Source organism: Macaca mulatta, chromosome X, assembly GCF_049350105.2.
Source record: "Macaca mulatta isolate MMU2019108-1 chromosome X, T2T-MMU8v2.0, whole genome shotgun sequence".
NCBI lineage: Eukaryota > Metazoa > Chordata > Mammalia > Primates > Cercopithecidae > Macaca > Macaca mulatta.
The window spans coordinates 154,266,415-154,286,968 of NC_133426.1; the positions used below are offsets into that span (position 1 = coordinate 154,266,415).

Below are 20,554 nucleotides of genomic sequence, written 5' to 3' on the forward strand. Positions count from 1 at the left end.
GGGATGCCCTCTCTCACCACTCCTATTCAACATAGTGTTGGAAGTTCTGGCTAGGGCAATCAGGCAAGAGAAAGAAATCAAGGGTATTCAGTTAGGAAAAGAAGAAGTCAAATTGTCCCTCTTTGCAGATGACATGATTGTATATTTAGAAAATCCCATTGTCTCAGCCCAAAATCTCCTTAAGCTGATAAGCAACTTCAGCAAAGTCTCAGGATACAAAATTAATCTGCAAAAATCACAAGCATTCGTATACACCAGTAACAGACAAACAGAGCCAAATCATGAATGAACTTCCATTCACAATTGCTTCAAAGAGAATAAAATATCTAGGAATCCAACTTACAAGGGATGTAAAGGACCTCTTCAAGGAGAACTACAAACCACTGCTCAGTGAAATAAAAGAGGACACAAACAAATGGAAGAACATACCATGCTCATGGATAGGAAGAATCAATATCGTGAAAATGGCCATACTGCCCAAGGTTATTTATAGATTCAATGCCATCCCCATCAAGCTACCAATGAGTTTCTTCACAGAATTGGAAAAAACTGCTTTAAAGTTCATATGGAACCAAAAAAGAGCCCGCATCTCCAAGACAATCCTAAGTCAAAAGAACAAAGCTGGAGGCATCACGCTACCTGACTTCAAACTATACTACAAGGCTATGGTAACCAAAACAGCATTGTACTGGTACCAAAACAGACATATAGACCAATGGAACAGAACGGAGTCCTCAGAAATAATACCACACATCTACAGCCATCTGATCTTTGACAAACCTGAGAGAACAAGAAATGGGGAAAGGATTCCCTATTTAATAAATGGTGCTGGGAAAATTGGCTAGCCATATGTAGAAAGCTGAAACTGGATCCTTTCCTTACTCCTTATACAAAATTAATTCAAGATTAGAGACTTAAATGTTAGACCTAATACCATAAAAACCCTAGAGGAAAACCTAGGTAGTACCATTCAGGACATAGGCATGGGCAAAGACTTCATGTCTAAAACACCAAAAGCAACGGCAGCAAAAGCCAAAATTGACAAATGGGATCTCATTAAACTAAAGAGCTTCTGCACAGCAAAAGAAACTACCATCAGAGTGAACAGGCAACCTACAGAATGGGAGAAAATTTTTGCAATCTACTCATCTGACAAAGGGCTAATATCCAGAACCTACAAAGAGCTCAAACAAATTTACAAGAAAAAAACAAACAGCCCCATCAAAAAGTGGGCAAAGGATATGAACAGACATTTCTCAAAAGAAGACATTCATACAGCCAACAGACACATGAAAAAATGCTCATCACTGGCCATCAGAGAAATGCAAATCAAAACTACAATGAGATACCATCTCACACCAGTTAGAATGGCGATCATTCAAAAGTCAGGAAACAACAGGTGCTGGAGAGGATGTGGAGAAATAGGAACACTTTTACACTGTTGGTGGGATTGTAAACTAGTTCAACCATTATGGAAAACAGTATGGCGATTCCTCAAGGATCTAGAACTAGATGTACCATATGACCCAGCCATCCCATTACTGGGTATATACCCGAAGGATCATAAATCATGCTGCTATAAAGACACATGCACACGTATGTTTATTGCGGCACTATTCACAATAGCAAAGACTTGGAATCAACCCAGATGTCCATCAGTGACAGACTGGATTAAGAAAATGTGGCACATATACACCATGGAATACTATGCAGCCATAAAAAAGGATGAGTTCATGTCCTTTGTAGGGACATGGATGCAGCTGGAAACCATCATTCTTAGCAAACTATCACAAGAACAGAAAACCAAACACTGCATGTTCTCACTCATAGGTGGGAACTGAACAATGAGATCACTTGGACTCAGGAAGGGGAACATCACACACCGGGGCCTATCATGGGGAGGGGGGAGGGGGGAGGGATTGCATTGGGAGTTATACGTGATGTAAACGACAAGTTGATGGGTGCTGACGAGTTGATGGGTGCAGCACAGCAACATGGCACAAGTATACATATGTAACAAACCTGCACGTTATGCACATGTACCCTAGAACTTAAAGTATAATAATAATAAAATAAATAAATAAATAAAATAAAATAAAATAGGCATCTACCAATGAGAATAGCAAAATAAAGAAGTTCCTTAAATAAACTCAAAATACTGCCATGGTCAAACTGAGTAAATAAAAAAGAAATCTGAGGTGTTATGTTGTATAGGCTGAAAGAATGATTTGAGTGCCAAAATTAGTCGCAAACAACAACTAATGATGAGTTAAGCTTTAAAGCTTATGAAAACAACAGATGCAAACGGTCATATACTTACGTTTAATAACTACATTGTACAGACACTGAAACCACCTGTAAAAATGGTCCGAAAAAGATATGTGCATTTCCCAAATATTTCTCCAACCTGGTGCAGGAAAGTGAGTCAAAATCAATTATATGAAGTAACAATTTTATCCAACAAAATAAAGTTGTTCCATTTTAATAGAAACGTCTGACCTAGGTTGATTCAAACAATGATTAAATATTTATAAAATGTACATACTGTCTTCTTTGAAGACAATAACTACAGTTTCATAAAGCGTGAAATATTTTTAACCAATTTATTTCCTCCCCCACTTAATTGAAAATAAACGTTCTTACCACTTAAGCATGAAAACAATGTTCATTGTTTTGTCATTAGGCTATTATTCATAAAATATTTATCTCTTGCAGATTAAAATGATAACCTTGACACACACTGGCAGGAAAGCTTGAGAGATCACCTGATCTTTCTCCTTTTGGACAAAATTATATACCTAAACCTGACAAAAAATTGTTCTACCTTTTTGATTCTTTAAAATTAGCAATGCCTCTTAGTAATTTGAGCCTGAAAGTTAATTTGTTTTTCTTTTTTTGAGGCAGTCTGGCTCTGTTGCCAGGCTGGAGTGCAGCGGCATGATCTCAGCTCACTGCAACCTCTTCTTCCCAGGTTCAAGCAATTCTCCTACCTCAGCCTCCAGAGTAGCTGGGACTACAGGCAAGCGCCACCACACCTAGCTAATTTTTTTATTTTTATTAGAGACAGGTTTTCGCCATGTTGGCCAGGATGGTCTTGATCTCTTGACCTTGTGATCCACCCGCCTCGGGCCCCCAAAGTACTGGGATTATAGGTGTGAGCCATCAGGCCTGGCCCATGTTAATTTTAATATCTAGCATAAAATCCATCAGATGCACTTAAAGTATAAATTATCAGCTGATCTTAGAGATCATATAGTCTAGTCTCGTCTATGATTTAACCCTAACAGTAACCATCTCTTTAGCATTTCTGGAAGGTGGTGTTTGAACAGTACCCATGGTGAGAAACTCAGCATGCAAGGAAGTCCATCCCATCGTTGAGTAGTCCTGACTATTTTCACCGTTTTCTGGGTATTTGACACCCAGAACTGAACACTTGATGCGATCCAACCTAGGGGAGAGGAGCCACTCTGGGCCTAGCAGAATTGAAGAGCAGATTACTTAGAATATAGAACAACAAGTAGGATAAACTCTCCTGTCTAAAATGTTTGGAAAATGAGTATCTAGGCCACTTGGTAGTGCATTACATTTTTTATCTTGCATAAGTTACTTTGATCCTTTATTATTTTTAAAACAGAGGTTGTAAAACTCAGTTTGGGAGTTTGTTGCAAAGATTAGTAATAAAGTGTGTAAAGCAAGGTTCCTGGCCCAAACAGGTGCCTAAAGAATGGTAGATATTATTATTTTTACCTTGGCTTCAGCAATTGCCAATCTTTAAAAAAGAGGAATGTAGTAAAGTATACTGAGATTAAAATTTGCATAAAACAATTATATTGTTCTTTGCTGATGTTGAAGTGCTTTAGTGATTATAAAATATCAGTTACTACTTTTAAGTTTGTAATCATTGATAGTATAAGAGATTGAACCGAATCTATTCTGGCCTTAACACATAGACATACTGTGGAGGTTTTTCTTTTTGAATGAAAATCTGATATCGTGCTTTTTAGTTTGTATTTGTTTCTCTTATAAAGCAGGATATTATAGAAAATAAACTATTTGAGCTTGCAAGTCTTTTAGATTCAGGTATGTATGAATTTATTGCAGTTGCATGTGAATCTTGGTGTTAATGCCATAAATCATTGCCTGTTTAAAATTATAGAGTCATAATTTAAGGGTGAAACAAAGAATCCTAAAATGTATTGTAGTGCCAATATAGTAAGTGTTCACACAAAGTAGGTCAATACCAGTGTATCACTTTAGTCACTAGCAGCAAACTATGTAATTTTTACTTACATTCATTCTCATTGATGCATTCAGTGAGTTTCTGTAGCTTAGTAACGTTAAGTCAGAGGATATATGTGGGATCATTTTAACAAGGGGTTAGTTTTAAAAGCATTTGACCTGTTGTTATTTAATTCTTCTGTGTTATATTTGCATCACCAGCACTCATCATTTATTGTCCTTTTAAACTATCTTACCAATGATTTTTTAACAACTTGTAATTTTCTGCAGTTCACCTAGATTTGAAAATGTGATATTAAATAACTTAGTGGTAACTTTTAGCTGGTCTTATTTTCTTTTAGCACCCATCACTAGCTGTATATGCCATTCAATGCTTGCTTTTCTTCTTTGTCTTGCAATAATTATTAAATTAGGGAAAGTGCTAATTAACCATGCTGAATTCTGTTTCTTAAATTTCTGTTTCTAAAAGCTTGCATTATGAGCGAAAATCAGGTGGTAAAGCCTTGTAATGAGCTGGAAGATCTTAATGAGAGTGAATGTTTGAGCTACAAATGTTGTTTTTCATCATTGGGGACCATGAGCTTCAAATGTTTTGCTCCATTAAGAGATGGTAAGTTCTTCCTCTTTCATTTATTTCTATTTTTTAATATTAAATAAGCAGATCACAATGGCATAAGTTCGCATTTGGATTTCCCAGCTTAATACTTAAATGGGACTCCCAATTCTAGGGCAATGCTCCTTAGAAAGTCCTGAGGTGGTCACGACTCTAGTCAGGAGCAGTTTCTGCTTAGCCTTTAGATGGTGACTTTGGTAATTCAAAAATTAGTCTCATTTTTTTTTTTTTTTTTTGCTTTTGTCACTCTCTGTGTGTTGTCCTAAAGTTTCCAGGCTGTATGGAACCCTCAGTGGCTGAGAGAAGATACCGGTTGGGCATGCCTTAGCTTGCTTTTCCTTGCCCAGCTTTTCCTTCTAGGTAGAATTCTTCCCATTTGTCTTGTCTTCGACATCTCAGTATGTAGCAGTGGACTTAGATGTTTCTTTTAAGGTCTACTTACTAGTTTTTCTTTATTGGGTATTTTTTGAGATAGCGTCTCACTCTGTCACCCAGGCTGGAGTGCAGTGGTGACGTGGTCACAGCTGACTGCAGCCTCAACATCCAGGGCTCAAGTGATCCACCTGCCTCAGCTTCCTAAGTCGTTGGGACTACAGGCGTGCGCCAGCATACCCGACTAATTTTTAATTTTTTGGTAGAGACAGGATCTCCCTAGGCTTCCTACGCTGGTCTCAAACTCTTGGGCTCCAGCAGTTCTCCCGCCTCGACCTCCCAAAGTGCTGGAATTTATAGGTGTGAGCCACCACACCTAGTCTCGTTCTATAGTTTGTGAATTAGGTTCTTCTGAATACTTTTTTCTTTACAAAGTTTTGAGAACTACACCATCTGTTTTTGTTACCTTCATTTGGATAGTGGGGATGTATTTCCAGTTGCTCTCATGATGCATGGATTTGATATGATGAAATACTAACAAATACTACAAAAAGGATGCATGCAAAATAATATCTTAAGTTAATATAGTCCCTATTCAATTTATGGCTTTTTGTTGAACATGTAGTGTTAATACTGGAAACTAAAAGCTGATCATGAATATAATCTTACAATTTTAACACTGTCACATGTTATTTGTAATTCATTTATCAGTTCGGTCTTTATATTATGTATGAAGCAACATTTGGTTCTTGCAGAGGAAAAAATTTAACCATACTTACAATTCCCCAATCACATTAGAATGCATTTTCCAATGAATATAAGACTAAAATATGCTTATTTCACCTGCGCATTCTTGATTCCTTGTTTAATTTAATATTTTGTAATTTGGAAGTAAACCTGCAGCACCTGGTTATTCCCAGACAGTCTCCCATCCAAGTACTAACCAGGCTAGACCCTGCTTAGCTCACAAGATCAGATGAGATGGGGCATATTCAGGGTGGTGTGACCATAGATTAAGAAGCTACTTATTTACCAAGTTAATGGTTCATAGATTAATGTGCTCCCCAAGTGCTCTAGGATGTACAACATATGGTCAAGAGAAAAAACCTATTTAGGGCCAGAGGAAGAAATATATTATATGCATCATAATAATCAATGATTGTACAAAAAAGAGTAGGATCATTTTATTAAGGCTTCATTATGGGATACATATTGAAAGTGTAGCCTTCAATGTGTTTCAAGAACATTTCATGAACTCCTGTTCTTTATAAAGTAGCAAGGATATTTACCTGTCACATAAGAATACCTCCTCATTTCACTTTATTAACTGATAGTTACTTTATAAAGACTTTATGAAAGAACTTGGATTTACTTCTCTTGCTTAAGTCGTGAAAGTAACAGGATATAATTAAACCAACAGAGCCTAAACAGATGATGCGAATGTTTGGGCTTGGTGCAATCAGCCTGATCGTCCTGGGATATCTGCCCATTTATTGCTGCTCTCTTTTCTGGAGGAGGTAGGCAAACGTAAACTTTTATTTGCTGGTTGCTAAGTATACATGAGTATTTGTGTATAGACATATTTATTAATATACTTCAGAAATATAGGGATTATATTTGGGTTCTTTATGTTGAAAATATGGTAACTTGGGAAAAACCTAAAACTAGAGTTGCCATAATATGTTTTTAAAATACATGTTATCAGCCAGATCAGCCAGGCGTGGTGGCTCATGCCTGTAATCCCAGCACTTTGGGAGGCTGAGGCGGGTGGATCACTTGAGGTCAGGAGTTCGAGACCAGCCTAACCAACATGGCAAAACCCCATCTCTATTTTAAAAAATACAAAATTAGCCGGGCATAGTGGCACATGCCTGTAATCCCAGCTACTTGGGAGACTTAGGCAGGAGAATTGCTTGAACCTGGGAGGCCGAGGCGGGTGGATCACTTGAGGTCAGGAGTTCGAGACCAGCCTGGCCAACATGGTGAAACCCCATCTCTATTTAAAAAATTAGCCGAGCATGGTGGTGCACACCTGTAATCCCAGCTACTTGGGAGGCTTAGGCAGGATAATTGCTTGAACCTGGGAGGCAGAGGTTGTAGTGAGCCAAGAACACGCCACTGCACTCCAGTCTCAGCAACAAGAGTGAAAATCCATCTCAAAAATAAAATGTGCATTATTTTATTTTTCCATAGATTTTCTTCCTGCATAGTATCCGTACATTCCCTCATCAAATAAATCCACAGTTCGAAAGAAAAATAAAGTAGCAAGCTTGGTGTGTGTGCAGTGGGGGTGGCTATTAACTGTAAATCAGAACAGTTCCTGGAAGTGTTAGCTTCCATTGAGTCATCTGCCATTGCTCTTTAATGATCATCTACCGTTGGGTCATAAAGCCTTGATCTGTCTTCAAGCCAATTGGTAAACAGATTTCTTCGTAGCATCTTATACAAAATGCCAATGGACTACCAGCATGATGCTTCCCAGTTTTTTTTTAAGAATATATATATTAATATATATATATATAGCTCCCCACCTATGGGGACAGAGTGGGTATACAGATATAGAGCACAGTCAGGACTAGAGTGAGGTGAGTGAGGCACTTAGAGCACAAAGTTAAGGGAAGCACCCACGCTAAGGTTTGTGCGGTGCAAGGTCAGTGTTGTCACTACCCTGAGAATAAGTACCTCCTTAAATTCTCTGATAAAGAGAAGGTGCCTGTTGAAGGTTAAGCATCTTTGATGTTTTTATTGAAGTTAATGGGGAAGTAGTAGTTGAGTTACCAGAATATGGTTTAGATTTTGCAAGAAGAATTCGACTGTACACACTACCTTACTTTGGATAAAGATCGTCAAGGTGATTGGCAGTAGGAGTGGAATTTTTGACCCTTCCTTCTTCTCTTCAAAGGTTGATTTTTTATTAAAAAAAAAAAAAAACCATGAATAAACAATAAAGTAACATTTGCTAGAAATTGGTGGCTAGGAATATACCATGAAATTTAGAGACTTTCTAGGATAATAAGTTTGGTATGATAACTTCATTATGGTCCCTGTGTTATGCCTCTGCAAAGGAATTTTATGGGGGTGTTCAGGTTCTTTGGATTTTTTTTTTCTCTAAAGTGAAATCCAAAGGATTATTCTCTGGATGCTAATATATTTCCTTCTTTCTGCATAATACAGACTGCTTGAGAAACTTGAACAATGTGAGTAAGTGTATATATTGGATACTATACGTTTTGGTTTACTATGTTTATTTATTTTACTATTTTGTGCAAGAGCAGTATGCTCCTTCTGTCATCTTGAGCTGACTATCATGACCCTTGGAGCAGGCAGCAGATTCATCTTGCTGCTTAGCTGAATTTCCAGGATCAATGATTGAGAGTGGATGGGCACTTTAAGCCTATTATGGTAGGCTGATTTTAGAGGCAAGGGGAATAATTGTGTAAGAATGGGGAAATCCCATCCCTGATACCAAACAAGGAGCCAAGTGCAGGCCAAAGTCTGCTTTTGCAGGGCAAGATATCTCCTTAGAATGATTTCCTTAACTCACTTTCTGTTCTCCATTTCAAAGAATAAAGAGATAGGTAAAATATTAGAGTAACTAAAATAACCCATAAAAGAGAAATAGACACAGCAGTAAAATCAATATGTGATGGCTTAAAAAGGAAAAGAAAGAAGCCAAACACAGTTGTTTGTCTAAATCAGAGGTACCAAAACCTATTATGACTATCTGCAGTAATGTGATTTGGGCCTCTTTTGGAAGACCTTTTTTTGTTCTTTCATCATTGGAAGACACCCTTAAGCTCCTCCTCCTGCTAAATCCTGTCTAAACATTAAATAACTGAGCATTCCTTTAAGAAAGAACTGTCGTAGCTCTTCTCTTGTCCTTCAGTTGCAAGCCAAAACAAACAATGTTTTGGTATTCCCCAACCTCTGCAATTTGGACAGTGCCTTTTTTTAAGGATCACCTAAGGAGCCAACAACTGGCAAAAGTTGGAGAGCTTAAAAAATGAGAAGTACTTTGGGAGACCGAGGCAGGCAGATCACGAGGTCAGGAGTTCGAGACCAGCCTGAACAACATGGTGAAACCCCATCTCTACTAAAAATATAAAAATTAGCCAGCCATGGTGACACATACCTGTAATCCCAGCTACTCAGGAGGCTGAGGTAGGAGAATCGCTTGAACCCGGGAGGCGGAGGTTACAGTGAGCCAAGATCATGCCACTGCACTCCAGCCTGGGCGACAGAGTGAGACTCCATCTCAAAAACAAAAACAAAAACAAAAACAAAAAAACAAAAATGTGAAGCAATTTGAGTTGGTGGGAGAAGTAAAAGCAGTGTAGGTGAAAAGGGTAATTACGCACCAGAGCCATATGTACTTCAGTTTCTGGCACCTAAGTCATTTTTTCCACTATTGACCATATTCATTCAATGTTTGCATGTGCCAGGTATAATGGAGGATACGGAATTTTTAAGACATAGGCCCTAATTTTAAGGAGCTTAAATCCACCTTAAAACAAATCCCAAGTTTGACACATTTAAATTACAATATAAGATGAAAATAATTAAGGACTAAAATGGATGGTAGCAATAACTTACAAAAGTTTTGAAGCAGTGGAGAATAGGTTAAGTGGGAGAGGGCAGGTCAGGCTTCATGGTAGAGGTGCCGTTTGAGGTCGATTTTGAAGGGGGACAGATTTGGAGTAGATGGAGGGGGTCCTTTTCACAGAATTAATTACATTCAGATGGTGGTCTTCTCTCTATAGACACCTTAACTGATTTCACTTCTGAGCAGATACGGCTTAATTTTTCCACTGGAATAATCTATAAATGAATCTGTAGTTTACTTCTAGTTGACTTGAGTTCTAGTGTGATATGAACCCGGTATACAGAGGACTCAAGTGGGCTTGAACTGGGTGCACATACAAAAGGAAGCAGAGAGCCTTAGTGAAAAACTTTCTAAGAATTTACTAATAACTACATTAAACTAACATATAAGATGTGTTTTGCAATTTATTGCGTCCTCAAGGTTATGTAAGATCTATTTTTATCCTAATTAATAGGGATCAGAAGCTTCATTAGGTATAAGTGCCACTAGTAGGCTTAAGCCTTCGCTTAGAGGAGAAGGAAGGAAAAGATCAAGTGGATAGCAACAAAAGGAAGCAGGGAAGAGGGATTCTAAGGGGAGGAGAAAAAGGGAGGTGGCTGAATTGTTTTTATAACAGCTATTACTGTAGCCAGTGACAGTAGTCTCAAGTGCAGTTTCTAATTCGGTTTCTAATCTTTATCTGCTTTTAGATGAAGTTTAAATCTGTGTGTATATGCCATTTAAACATCTGTGGATTATGTAGTGATATGATACTTGAGTGTGTCTGTAGCTTTGGTAAGGTGGAAAATTTAAACATTATAATACCATACCTGTTACATTCAGATGAAGTGCATTTTCATGTTCTTTTTCTTCCTATCAGATTGAATTTGTAACTTTGAATTAAGACAGAATTCAGAACTTAGTCTGAAAATGACAAAACTGTATTTTCTTTCAACTAATAAAATGTCTATTTTTTTTAAAGATTGCAGATCATCTGATACACAGATGATGTAAAAAGCACATCCCCCATACACTTTCAATGTTGCTACTTGCCAGATGGCTGTTACTGAAAATTTCTACATTTAGACAAATCCTGCTGCATGATTCCCTGTATTATAATTTGGTTTTCATTATGCCAATAGTCTTAGTGCCACTTATTTTCTTACAATGAGAGGTAAAGAACTGGGAATAAATGTGTCAAAAACTGCCTTAAAATCATCACCCATTGAATTTAAAAAATAGGCATTTACATTTTCAATTTCCCATGTTTGCATGTCTCATTATACTGTACAATATAATTAGTAATGTTATTTTGAAAAACTTTATGCAGTAATTAGTGAACTACTGGAAAGTTTGAAGTTCCTAGGATTATATACATCTGGATTCAGAGGAAGGAAATAAAATCTATAAATTTTGAAAAGTATGACTAGCCTCTAAGAACTTTGATAAAATATGTCAGATGAGAATGTGAGCAAACTGTAACTCTGTTCTAACATGAGTCACTATAGGTTTGAAATTTGTATAAAGCTGGTTCTTCTTGGACGCTGTTCAGAGTAATTTAATTACTGAAATAATAAGAAAACCTCATTATATGCGGATCATATGTCTGAGGTGTTCCCATTGCAAGGACTCCAAGGACAGCATTTTAGAGAACTCTGGCATAGTAGGTACTATTAAAAGGAACATTCTGTTGCCAAGTAACTAATAACTTCATTGCAAAATGAAGTGACCTTTTCTCAATTCCCATTCAATTAGATGTTTTTGTCACAGAGTACACTGTTGACTGCTCCCTTCTTGAAATTTTCCCCTCTTGGATTTCATTGTTCCTCTTAAAATTTTGATCCATCTCAGTCTGCTTTTCTTTGTTCTCCCAAATGTGGTTATTTCCCAAAGCCTTACTCTCATTTATCAGAGAATGTTAGAAATATATAGGAGGAAGACATTTTAAAAGATCTGTGTTCCAATTCTGCTTTTGCCATGTTTCATGGATGTGTTTAAATTCTTTGAGTATTGATTTTCTAACAAAATTATAGTAGAGACTTGAGTTAGATAATTTCTACGGTATTTTCTGATCATAGTATTCCAAGAGTCTCTGGGTAAATTACTCTTAAATCCAAATCCTAAAATCCTCACCTCTGTCTGTTCCATATTTCCAGTCATGCTCGTGAATTAGATGTTTTATCAGCACCTCAAATGCAACATGTGAAAAAGTGAACTCATTTTCTTTTTCTCCTAAAGCATCTCCCCTTGACACTTCTCCATTCCTGTCAGTGATTTCTTTAGTTTCCCAAGCTGGAACCTTAGAGTCATTGGTGACTATTTCTTCTCATTTATCCTCAATATATAATTTTTTCACTTACTCTTCTTGTAATTTTTTTTTGTTGTTGTTGTTTTGTTCTTCTTTGGAATGAGTCTGGAATTTGTCCCTTCTCCCATTTTATTGTTGTAATTTAGTCCCAGCCTTGAGTGCTTTTTCCCGTTCTAGGCAAGTGGCTTCAGGAGAGGGGCAAAAGGGGACTAAGGGTAGCATCTAAAGAGCAAAGGCAGGTTTCAGAGCTGAGAGGTCATACTTATATATCTAATCCAAGAGATTCTTAGAAGAGAGACACTATCTGAGATGGGGCTGCAGGTGGGGCTTGGAGGATGGCTAGGAGGTGGGTTCCAGAGAAGTTTCTTGGTACTTAAATAGGAATGTATGGCATTGGCCTTAGGTGAAGAGGAATTAAGGATACCTGCCAAACCAGTTTGGACATACACCTGGACTCCTAAGCTACTCCCCCTCTAATCCATCCTGCAATGTCTTGCCAGACTCATCTTCCTGAAATATCTCTATTTCATTTCATTGTATCATTCAAGAACTTCTAATGCTTTCAATAATATCTGTGTTCCAGGCCTTGTGTTAGGTGCTGTGAAGGACAAACAAGCAAATCAGATTATGCTCTGTGCTCCCAGGGAACACATAGTTTATCTAATAAGGGACATATACAAGTATCTAAGGTAGAAAATCATTGTCCATAGAAGAGGTACAGGTAAAAACTTAGCATGTAGATGGCTTCTATGGAAGTAAACCTGGGATTTTTTTTTTTTTTTTTTTTTTTTTTAAAGACAAGTTCTCGCTCTGTAACCCAGGCTGGAGTGCAGTGGCACAATCATAGCTCACTGCAGCCTCGACTTCCTGGGGTCCAGCAATCCTCCCACCTCAGTCTCCTGAGTACCCAGGACCACAGGCGTGTGCCACCACACCCAACTAATTTTTGTATATTTGGTAGAGACAAAGTTTCACCATGTTGCCCAGGCTGGTCTCAAACTCCTAAGCTCAAGGAATCCACCTGCCTTGGCCTCCTAAAGTGCTGGGATTACACACAGAAGCCAACGTGCCCAGCCCGTGGGTCCTGGGCTTTTCTTTACTGGGAGAGTTTTGTTATAGCTTTGCTCTCATTACTTGTTATTGGTCTGCTCAGGTTTTGGATTTCTTCCTGGTTCAATTTTGTTAGGTTGTATGTGTCTAGACATTTTTCCATTTCTTCCAGATTTTCCAATTTATTGGCATATAGTTGTTCAGAGTAGCCACTATTGACCTTTGAATTTCTATGGTATCAGTTACAATGCCTTCTTTTTTATCTCTGATTTTACTTATTTGGGTATTCTCTCTTTGCTTAGTCTGGCAAAAGGTCTGTGAGTTTTATTCATCTTTCTTAAAAAACAACTTTTTGTTTCATTAATCTTTTATATTTTCTTCATTTCAAATTTATTTATTTCTGCTCTCATCTTTATTATTTTGTTCTCCTAATTGTGGGTTTGGTTTGATTTTGCTTTTCTGGTTATTTAAGATGTATCATTAGGCTGTTTATATGAAGTTTTTCCTCTTTTTAATATAGGTACTTATAGCTATAATCTTCCCTCTGAGTACTGCTTCTGTTGTATCCCAGGTTTTGGTATATCATGTGTCCATTATCAGTTGTTTCAAGAAGTGTTTTAATTTCCTTCTTAATCACTTCATTGATTCATGGCTATTCAGGAACATATTGTTTAATTTCCATATATTTGTATAGTTTCCAAATTTCCTCTTGTTATTGATTTCTAGTTTTATTCCATTGTGGTGAGAGAAGATGCTTGTTATTGTTTTAATTTTTTTCAATGTTTTAAGGCTTGCTTTGTGACCTAACACACAGTCTATCCTTGAGGATAATTCATGTGCTGGGGAAAGAAGGTGTATTCTGTAGCCATTGTATGAAGTTTTCTCTAAATATCTATTAGGTCTATTTGGTGTACAGTGCAGATTAAGTCTGATGTTACTTTGTTCATTTTCTGTCTGGAAGATCTGTCCAGTGCTGACAGTAGGGTATTGAAGTCACTAGCTATTATTGTACTGGGGTCTATCTCTATCTTTAGCTCTAATACTATTTGCTTTATGTATCTAGGTGCTCCAGTGTTGGGTGCACATATATTTACAATTGCTATATTCCATTGCTGAGTTGACCTCTGTCATTATTTGGTGACTGTCTTTGTCTCTTCATATAGTTTTGTTTTGAAATGTATTTTTTCTGATGTAAGTATAGCTACTCCTGCTATGTCTTGGTTCCCATTGGTATGGAATGTCTTTTTTTCATTCTTTTATTTTCAATCTATATGTATCCTTCTAGGTGAAATGTGTTTCTTGTAGGCAACTGATGATTTCATTGATATGGAATGTCTTTTTTCATTCCTTTATTTCCAGTCTATATGTGTCTTTATGGGTGAACTGTGTTTCTTCCTATAGTTTTGTTTTGAAATATATTTTTTTCTGATGTAAGTATAGCTACTCCTGCTCTGTCTTGGTTTCCATTGGTATGGAATGTATTTTTTTCATTCCTTTATTTTCAATCCATATGTGTCTTTTTAGGTGAAGGGTGTTTGTTGCAGGCAACTGATGATTGGGTCTCGTCTTTATATCTATTCAGCCACTCTATGTCTTTTGATTGGAGAGTATAGTCCATTTATATTCAGTGTTATTATTGGTAAGTAATGACTTACTTCTGCCATTTTGTTATTTGTTTTCTGGTGGCCTTGTGGTCTTCTCCTTCTACTTTCCTTCCTTCCTGTCTTCCTCTAGTGAATGTGATTTTCTCTGGTGATATGATTTAGTTTCTTGCTTTTTATTTTCTGTGAATCCATTGTATGTTTTTTGATTAGACGTTACCATGAGGCTTGCAAATACTATCTAATAACCTATTATTTTAAGCTGATAACAACATAACATTGTTTGCATAAACAAACAAGCAAAAAGGAAACTAATAAAAACTTTACATCATAGCTTCATCCCCCAACTTCTAAACTTTTTGTTGTTTCTGTTTATATCTTATAGTAGTCTATGTTTTGAAGAGTTGTTGCAGTTAATATTTTTGATTGGTTCGTCTTTTAGTCTTTCCACTTAAGAGTGGTTTATACAACAAAGTTACATTGTTATAATATTTTGTGGTTTTCTATATACTTATTGTTACCGGTGAGTTTTGTGCCTTCAGATGATTTATTATTGGTCATTAACATCCTTTTCTTTTTCGTCAAAGTATTCAATTTAGCATTTTGTGTAGGACATATCTGGTATTGATGAAATCCCCCAGCTTTTGTTTGTCTGGGAAAGTCTTTATTTTTCTTCATGTTTGAAGGATATTTTCGTTGGACATAGTATTCTAGGGTGAAGGAGTAGTATGTCTTATTTTTCCTTCAGCACCTTATATGTATCATGCCACTCTCTCCTGGCCATAAGGCTTCTGCTGGTAACTCTGCTGCCAGACTGACTGGGGCTCCATTGTGTGTTGTTTGTTTCTTATCTCTTAGTGCTTTTAGGATCCGTTGTTCATCCTTGACCTTTGGGAGTTTGATTATTAAATGCCTTGAGGTCATCTTCTTTTGGTTAAATCTGCCTGGTATTCTATAACCTTCTTGTACTTGTATATTGATATCTTTGTCTAGATTTGGGACATCCTCTGTTATTATTACTTTGAACAAACTTTTACCTCTATCACCTTCTCTACCTCCTTTATAAGGCCACTAACTCTTAGATTTGCCCTTTTGAGACTATTTTCTAGATGTTGTAGGCATGTTTCATTGTTTTCTTTATTCTTTTTTCTTTTGTCTCCTCTGACCATTTTAAATGCTATTAATGTATTTTAAAATAGCCTATCTTCAAGGTCACTAATTGTTTATTCTACTTGATCAATCTGCTATTAAAAAACTCTGATGCATTCTTCAGTATGTCAGTTGCATTTTTAACTCCAGAATTTCTGCCTGATTATTTTTAATTATTTCAACCTCTTTGTTCAATTTATCTGATATAATTCTGCATTCCTTTTCTGGGTTCTGTTGAATTTCTTTGTGTTTCCTCAAAACAGCTATTTTGAATTCTTTGTCTGAAAGGTACTATGTCTCTGTTTCTCCAGGATTAGTCTCTGGTGCCTTATTTAGTTCATTTGGTAATTTCACATTTTCCTGGATGGTCTTGATGCTTGTGAATGTTCGTCTGTGTCTGGGCATTGAAGAGTTAGGTATTCATTGTACTGTTCACTATCTGGGCTTGTTTGTACCTATCTTTCTTCGGACTACTGAGTAGTTTGGTGACCTCGACAAGTTACTTTCCCGCTTGGTGCCTCAGTTTCCCCATATGAAAAATGGGAATGATAGAAATAATACCTGCCTCATCAAGTCGTTATGAAGATTAAATGAGATCATGCACATGACATGCTTATATACAGGCCTTGGCACATAGGAAGTTTATCATACCTGCTACTAGCCATGAACACTGCAAAGTGGTCTAATGGAAAAAGCTTGTACTTTAGAGTCAAACAGACCTACCTTTAAATCCTGGCGTCTCCATTACTAGTTATCTGTGACCTTGGGTGAATTATCTTACCTCTTTAAGCCCCAGTTTAATCATTTGCAAAATAGGAAACACACATTCTAGGGTTGTTGGAGGATTTAATGAGAAAGTATATAAAGCACTTAGTGAAGTTCTTGGCATGTGGTAGCTTCTCAAGTGCCCCTTTACCAACTGTCCACACAAATACAAGGAGGTACGAGATTGTATACCCAATGACAACAGGAGTAAGTGAAAGTGCTTTGAAAATTGTCAATGCTAATATAATGTGAGCCATTACTATGTAGATTTGAAGTTCATAGGAGGAAGGAATCCCTCTAAACTAGGAGTGGAAGAGAAGACTTCCTAGACAAGATAATATCTATGCTTACTGTTAAAGAGTGGGTAACATTGATGTCAGCACAGGGAAGTGGGAGAGCATTTCTGTTACAAAAGGTCACATAATCAAAATGACTGTATAGAGAATAATAGTGATGGTTATGATGATCAATATGAGCAAGCCAAGTGGAATAATTTCTGTCAGATTTATTAAATCTGGTGAGTTAAAAATATCAAGTGAGAGAGTATAGTTATCTGGGCAAATATTTTTTTCCTTATAACCTCCCATTATTATTCTGTCACTAACGAGAAATAGGGTTTCACTTGAACTTCTTATATTACAGCAAGTGGGCCAATTTTTTACGAAGGAAGGTCAGCAGAGTTGTAACGGGTTTGAAGAAACAAAGAAGGAAACGAAAGAGGAAGTCTAAAATGTTACAGAGAGCAGCAAGAGGAGATGAGGAACATGGTGAAGAGTAGCAAGAGACCAAAGGTAATTGACAATAGGATTTAAAGTTGAAGTGCTCAATCTCTGATTCTTGTTAGCTTTATATTTCTACCATCATCTTGGTTTGACTGAAACATTTTTTTAAGCACACAAATGTTTGGATCACGGGAGGGGCAGCTTCTGAACAAATATTTATCACTAGAGATATTGAGATGGTAGGAAAATGGATAAGAAATGTGCCAAATTGTTTTGAGTGCCACATTATATGGTATACACAGGTCAGCTTTTCAGAGGGAGAAAAGAAGTTGAACCTGCCCACTCTGACTCTATGGCTCCCTGATAGACACCCTTGGTAAATAATGAAGCCCACAGTCCTCATATGTGACCACATCACATATCCAGTGGAAGGAGCATGGCCTTAGGAGTCTGACAGAGCTGAGATTGAATCCTGGATCTTACCTGTTAGTCTCAGCTACCTGTTCTTCAAACCTGCATGATGTAGTGTTAGAAGAGGTTGAGAGAGGGATCCCAGAATCATATACTAGGGACTACTTTGTACAAGTTACACTTGTACAGGCTTATAGACCCCTAGCCTTGACTTGGGTCTCCTCCTCCCAAAATAACTGTGAAGGACCAAGTAAGAATAAAATGGTTGGTGAGAAACAAAGCTGTATCTCAGGGACTGGGAGTAAGGAGACCCAGGTCATTAACTAGTAGTGTTTCCATAGGCAGTGAAATTAACCTTTCAGTTCCTTGATACCATCATCTTAGATTTTTTGTGTAACTTAAACAATATAATGTATGTGAAAATGTTTTGAAAATTGCAAAGCACTACCCAAAATTAAGGTGTTAAGTTACAGAGAGGCAAAGGAATGGAATAACAGACCACTGAATTCTGTGTCAGGAGACTCTGGCTTTAGTCCCAGTTCTGCCATTATTTACAGTGTATGCTTGAGCAAGTCGTTTAACTTTCCTGGGCTTCATTTCACCAATCTTCAGAATGAGAAGGTTGATTTGATGAATAGGAAAAGCAATTTATCTCAGAAGACAAAAAAGAAAATCTTTATATAAGGTATCATATATGTATATTTGATACATATTTACTTAAGCTAACACATAAATATATATTACTATAATAATGCCTTGCATTATTATTCATATGAATATATTTCCTTGTATCAGTTTGATGCAATACATGTGTGCATATGTACACATGTACACACACATATATACATATATAACATTATAACTAGGCTAACAAAACTTGGTTTCTGTGGACCATTCACTGAGACATGGAAGTTAACTTTGTTATTCAGAAATTATCTCTCTAATGATATTTGCTCTAATCTATTTTATATGTATGCCTCACAGAACAGAAGATGATGTACTGGCAAACTGAAAATACATAAGTTAATCATAACATTCACTATAAAGAATTTGATAATTTTGTTGCAGGGACTTCCTTTTATGACAAAGTGTGATGTGTGAATACTAGTCTTTTCAAGTTGTTTAACCCCACTTTACTTTTCTCCCATAGCATTATTTTCCCCTTGAGACAACACAAACCATTCAGAGCAGAGGGGACTGTCTCAGCCATCCAAACCTCATGGAGCATTTTGGAAAGTTAAAAATTGGTTCTTATTTTTGTCATGTTTACTTTCAAACGTGAAATAAAATTGAGTTCTGTTTTCGTGCATCAAACCAGAATCTGAATTATTTTTATTAAAAACGGTTCCTACAGAATCTTTAAAAACATGCCTAAAACACTGGTGGCATTTCAGATCCTAAAAAGTTACATGATTTTTCCAACTTGGGTTATTGTATCAAGGTATACTTCTGTTGGTACTAAATAAGACATATGTTCCATATTGTTATTCACCTGTCAGCAAGCAGAGAGAAAATCCCCAATGATCATATGTTGCAGTGTATGGGACTTCATTTATTTTGAGCAAAAGAGGTGAAGATAATTTGTAGGGTTTTTTATTTTATAATTTATAGTGTTACTTTTCCCACTATAAAAGTAAAATACAATTATTATAGGAAATTTGGTAAAGAAGAAAATATAGGATAAAGGAAAAAAATCATAATTTCACTAGTGCTAAATACTGTTATCTTGTGTTTTCTTTTTAAATAATTGCATTCTGTGATATATATGAATTTATTATGCTTATTTTTTAAAATCATGTCCTATGATTCACTTTTTTCTTTGGAAATATGTGAGACTCAAGTTTACCTGGGCTTGTTACTCATTCATTTGGCAAACATTCATTGAGTTCCTGTTATGTGCCATGCACTCTGTGTGCTTGGAGATAGAGTCATGAGCAAGACAGACTTGGCCCTGCCTTGATGGAGCTCACAGTACAGCTGGAGAGGAAGCCAGGTAAAGAAGTAATGGCAGGGCTATGATAAAAAGAGTATCAAGACTATGGGAGCACTTCACAGGGGCACCTTGCCCAGACTAGTAGTCGCTTGGAGAATGAGAAGAACTGAAAGGGGAGGACACTCAAGTTTCTCAGGATTCAGTTATGATATGAATAGATTGCAATTTTGAGGGAAGAAGTCTTGGTTTTTGGTGATCAGAAAAGAAAAAGCTCTTATTACAAAAATTTTGGATAGATCCAGAGCTTGCAGATATAATGAGAATAAAAGAGTTCTTGTCAAATGGAGGTTCATAAAGGCACCACGCCTGGGAAATGTACACATCTCCATATTTGCTCTGTTGTAGGAGGTGTCATTTGAGCCAACAAAGCACAAATCCCCACAATTGAAAATGCTTGCTGAAGGTAAGATCCACAACGTGTGCATTGCAAGATTTATCAAGACAGCAGTATGATTATCTTCTGAAGAAGCTGTTGAGATGTTTGATAGACACCAGACAGAAGGAGATCTGTTGCAGATACCCTTTTTAATCAAGAGGCCAAATTTTTCAGTGCAACTGAAATGCACATTTAGTGCAACTTGCTTGGATGCAAATGAAAATAATGTGGTCATTTATTCATTTATTCAACAATATGTGCTAGGTACTGTAGTGCTGGGGAGACAGAAGTAAAAAAAAAAATACAAAAATATCTGCCCTTATAGAGTTTACATTCTAGTGAAGTATCCAGAAAAGAAACAAAATCAATCAGT

The 20,554-nt window shown here is 36.8% G+C and overlaps 1 protein-coding gene across 1 annotated transcript in view; it reads left to right on the top strand.

The window, feature by feature from the left end:
• Positions 1-19,126, top strand: part of FMR1NB (FMR1 neighbor) — a 42,324-nt gene extending 23,198 nt beyond the window's left edge. Inside the window, exons 3-6 of the mRNA XM_015128352.2 lie at positions 4,709-4,849; positions 6,645-6,741; positions 17,322-17,470; positions 18,963-19,126. Coding sequence (XP_014983838.1) covers positions 4,709-4,849; positions 6,645-6,741; positions 17,322-17,457 — 374 coding nt within the window. The 3' untranslated portion in view covers positions 17,458-17,470; positions 18,963-19,126. The remainder of the gene's footprint in view (positions 1-4,708; positions 4,850-6,644; positions 6,742-17,321; positions 17,471-18,962) is intronic.
• Positions 19,127-20,554: the final 1,428 nt, after the last annotated feature.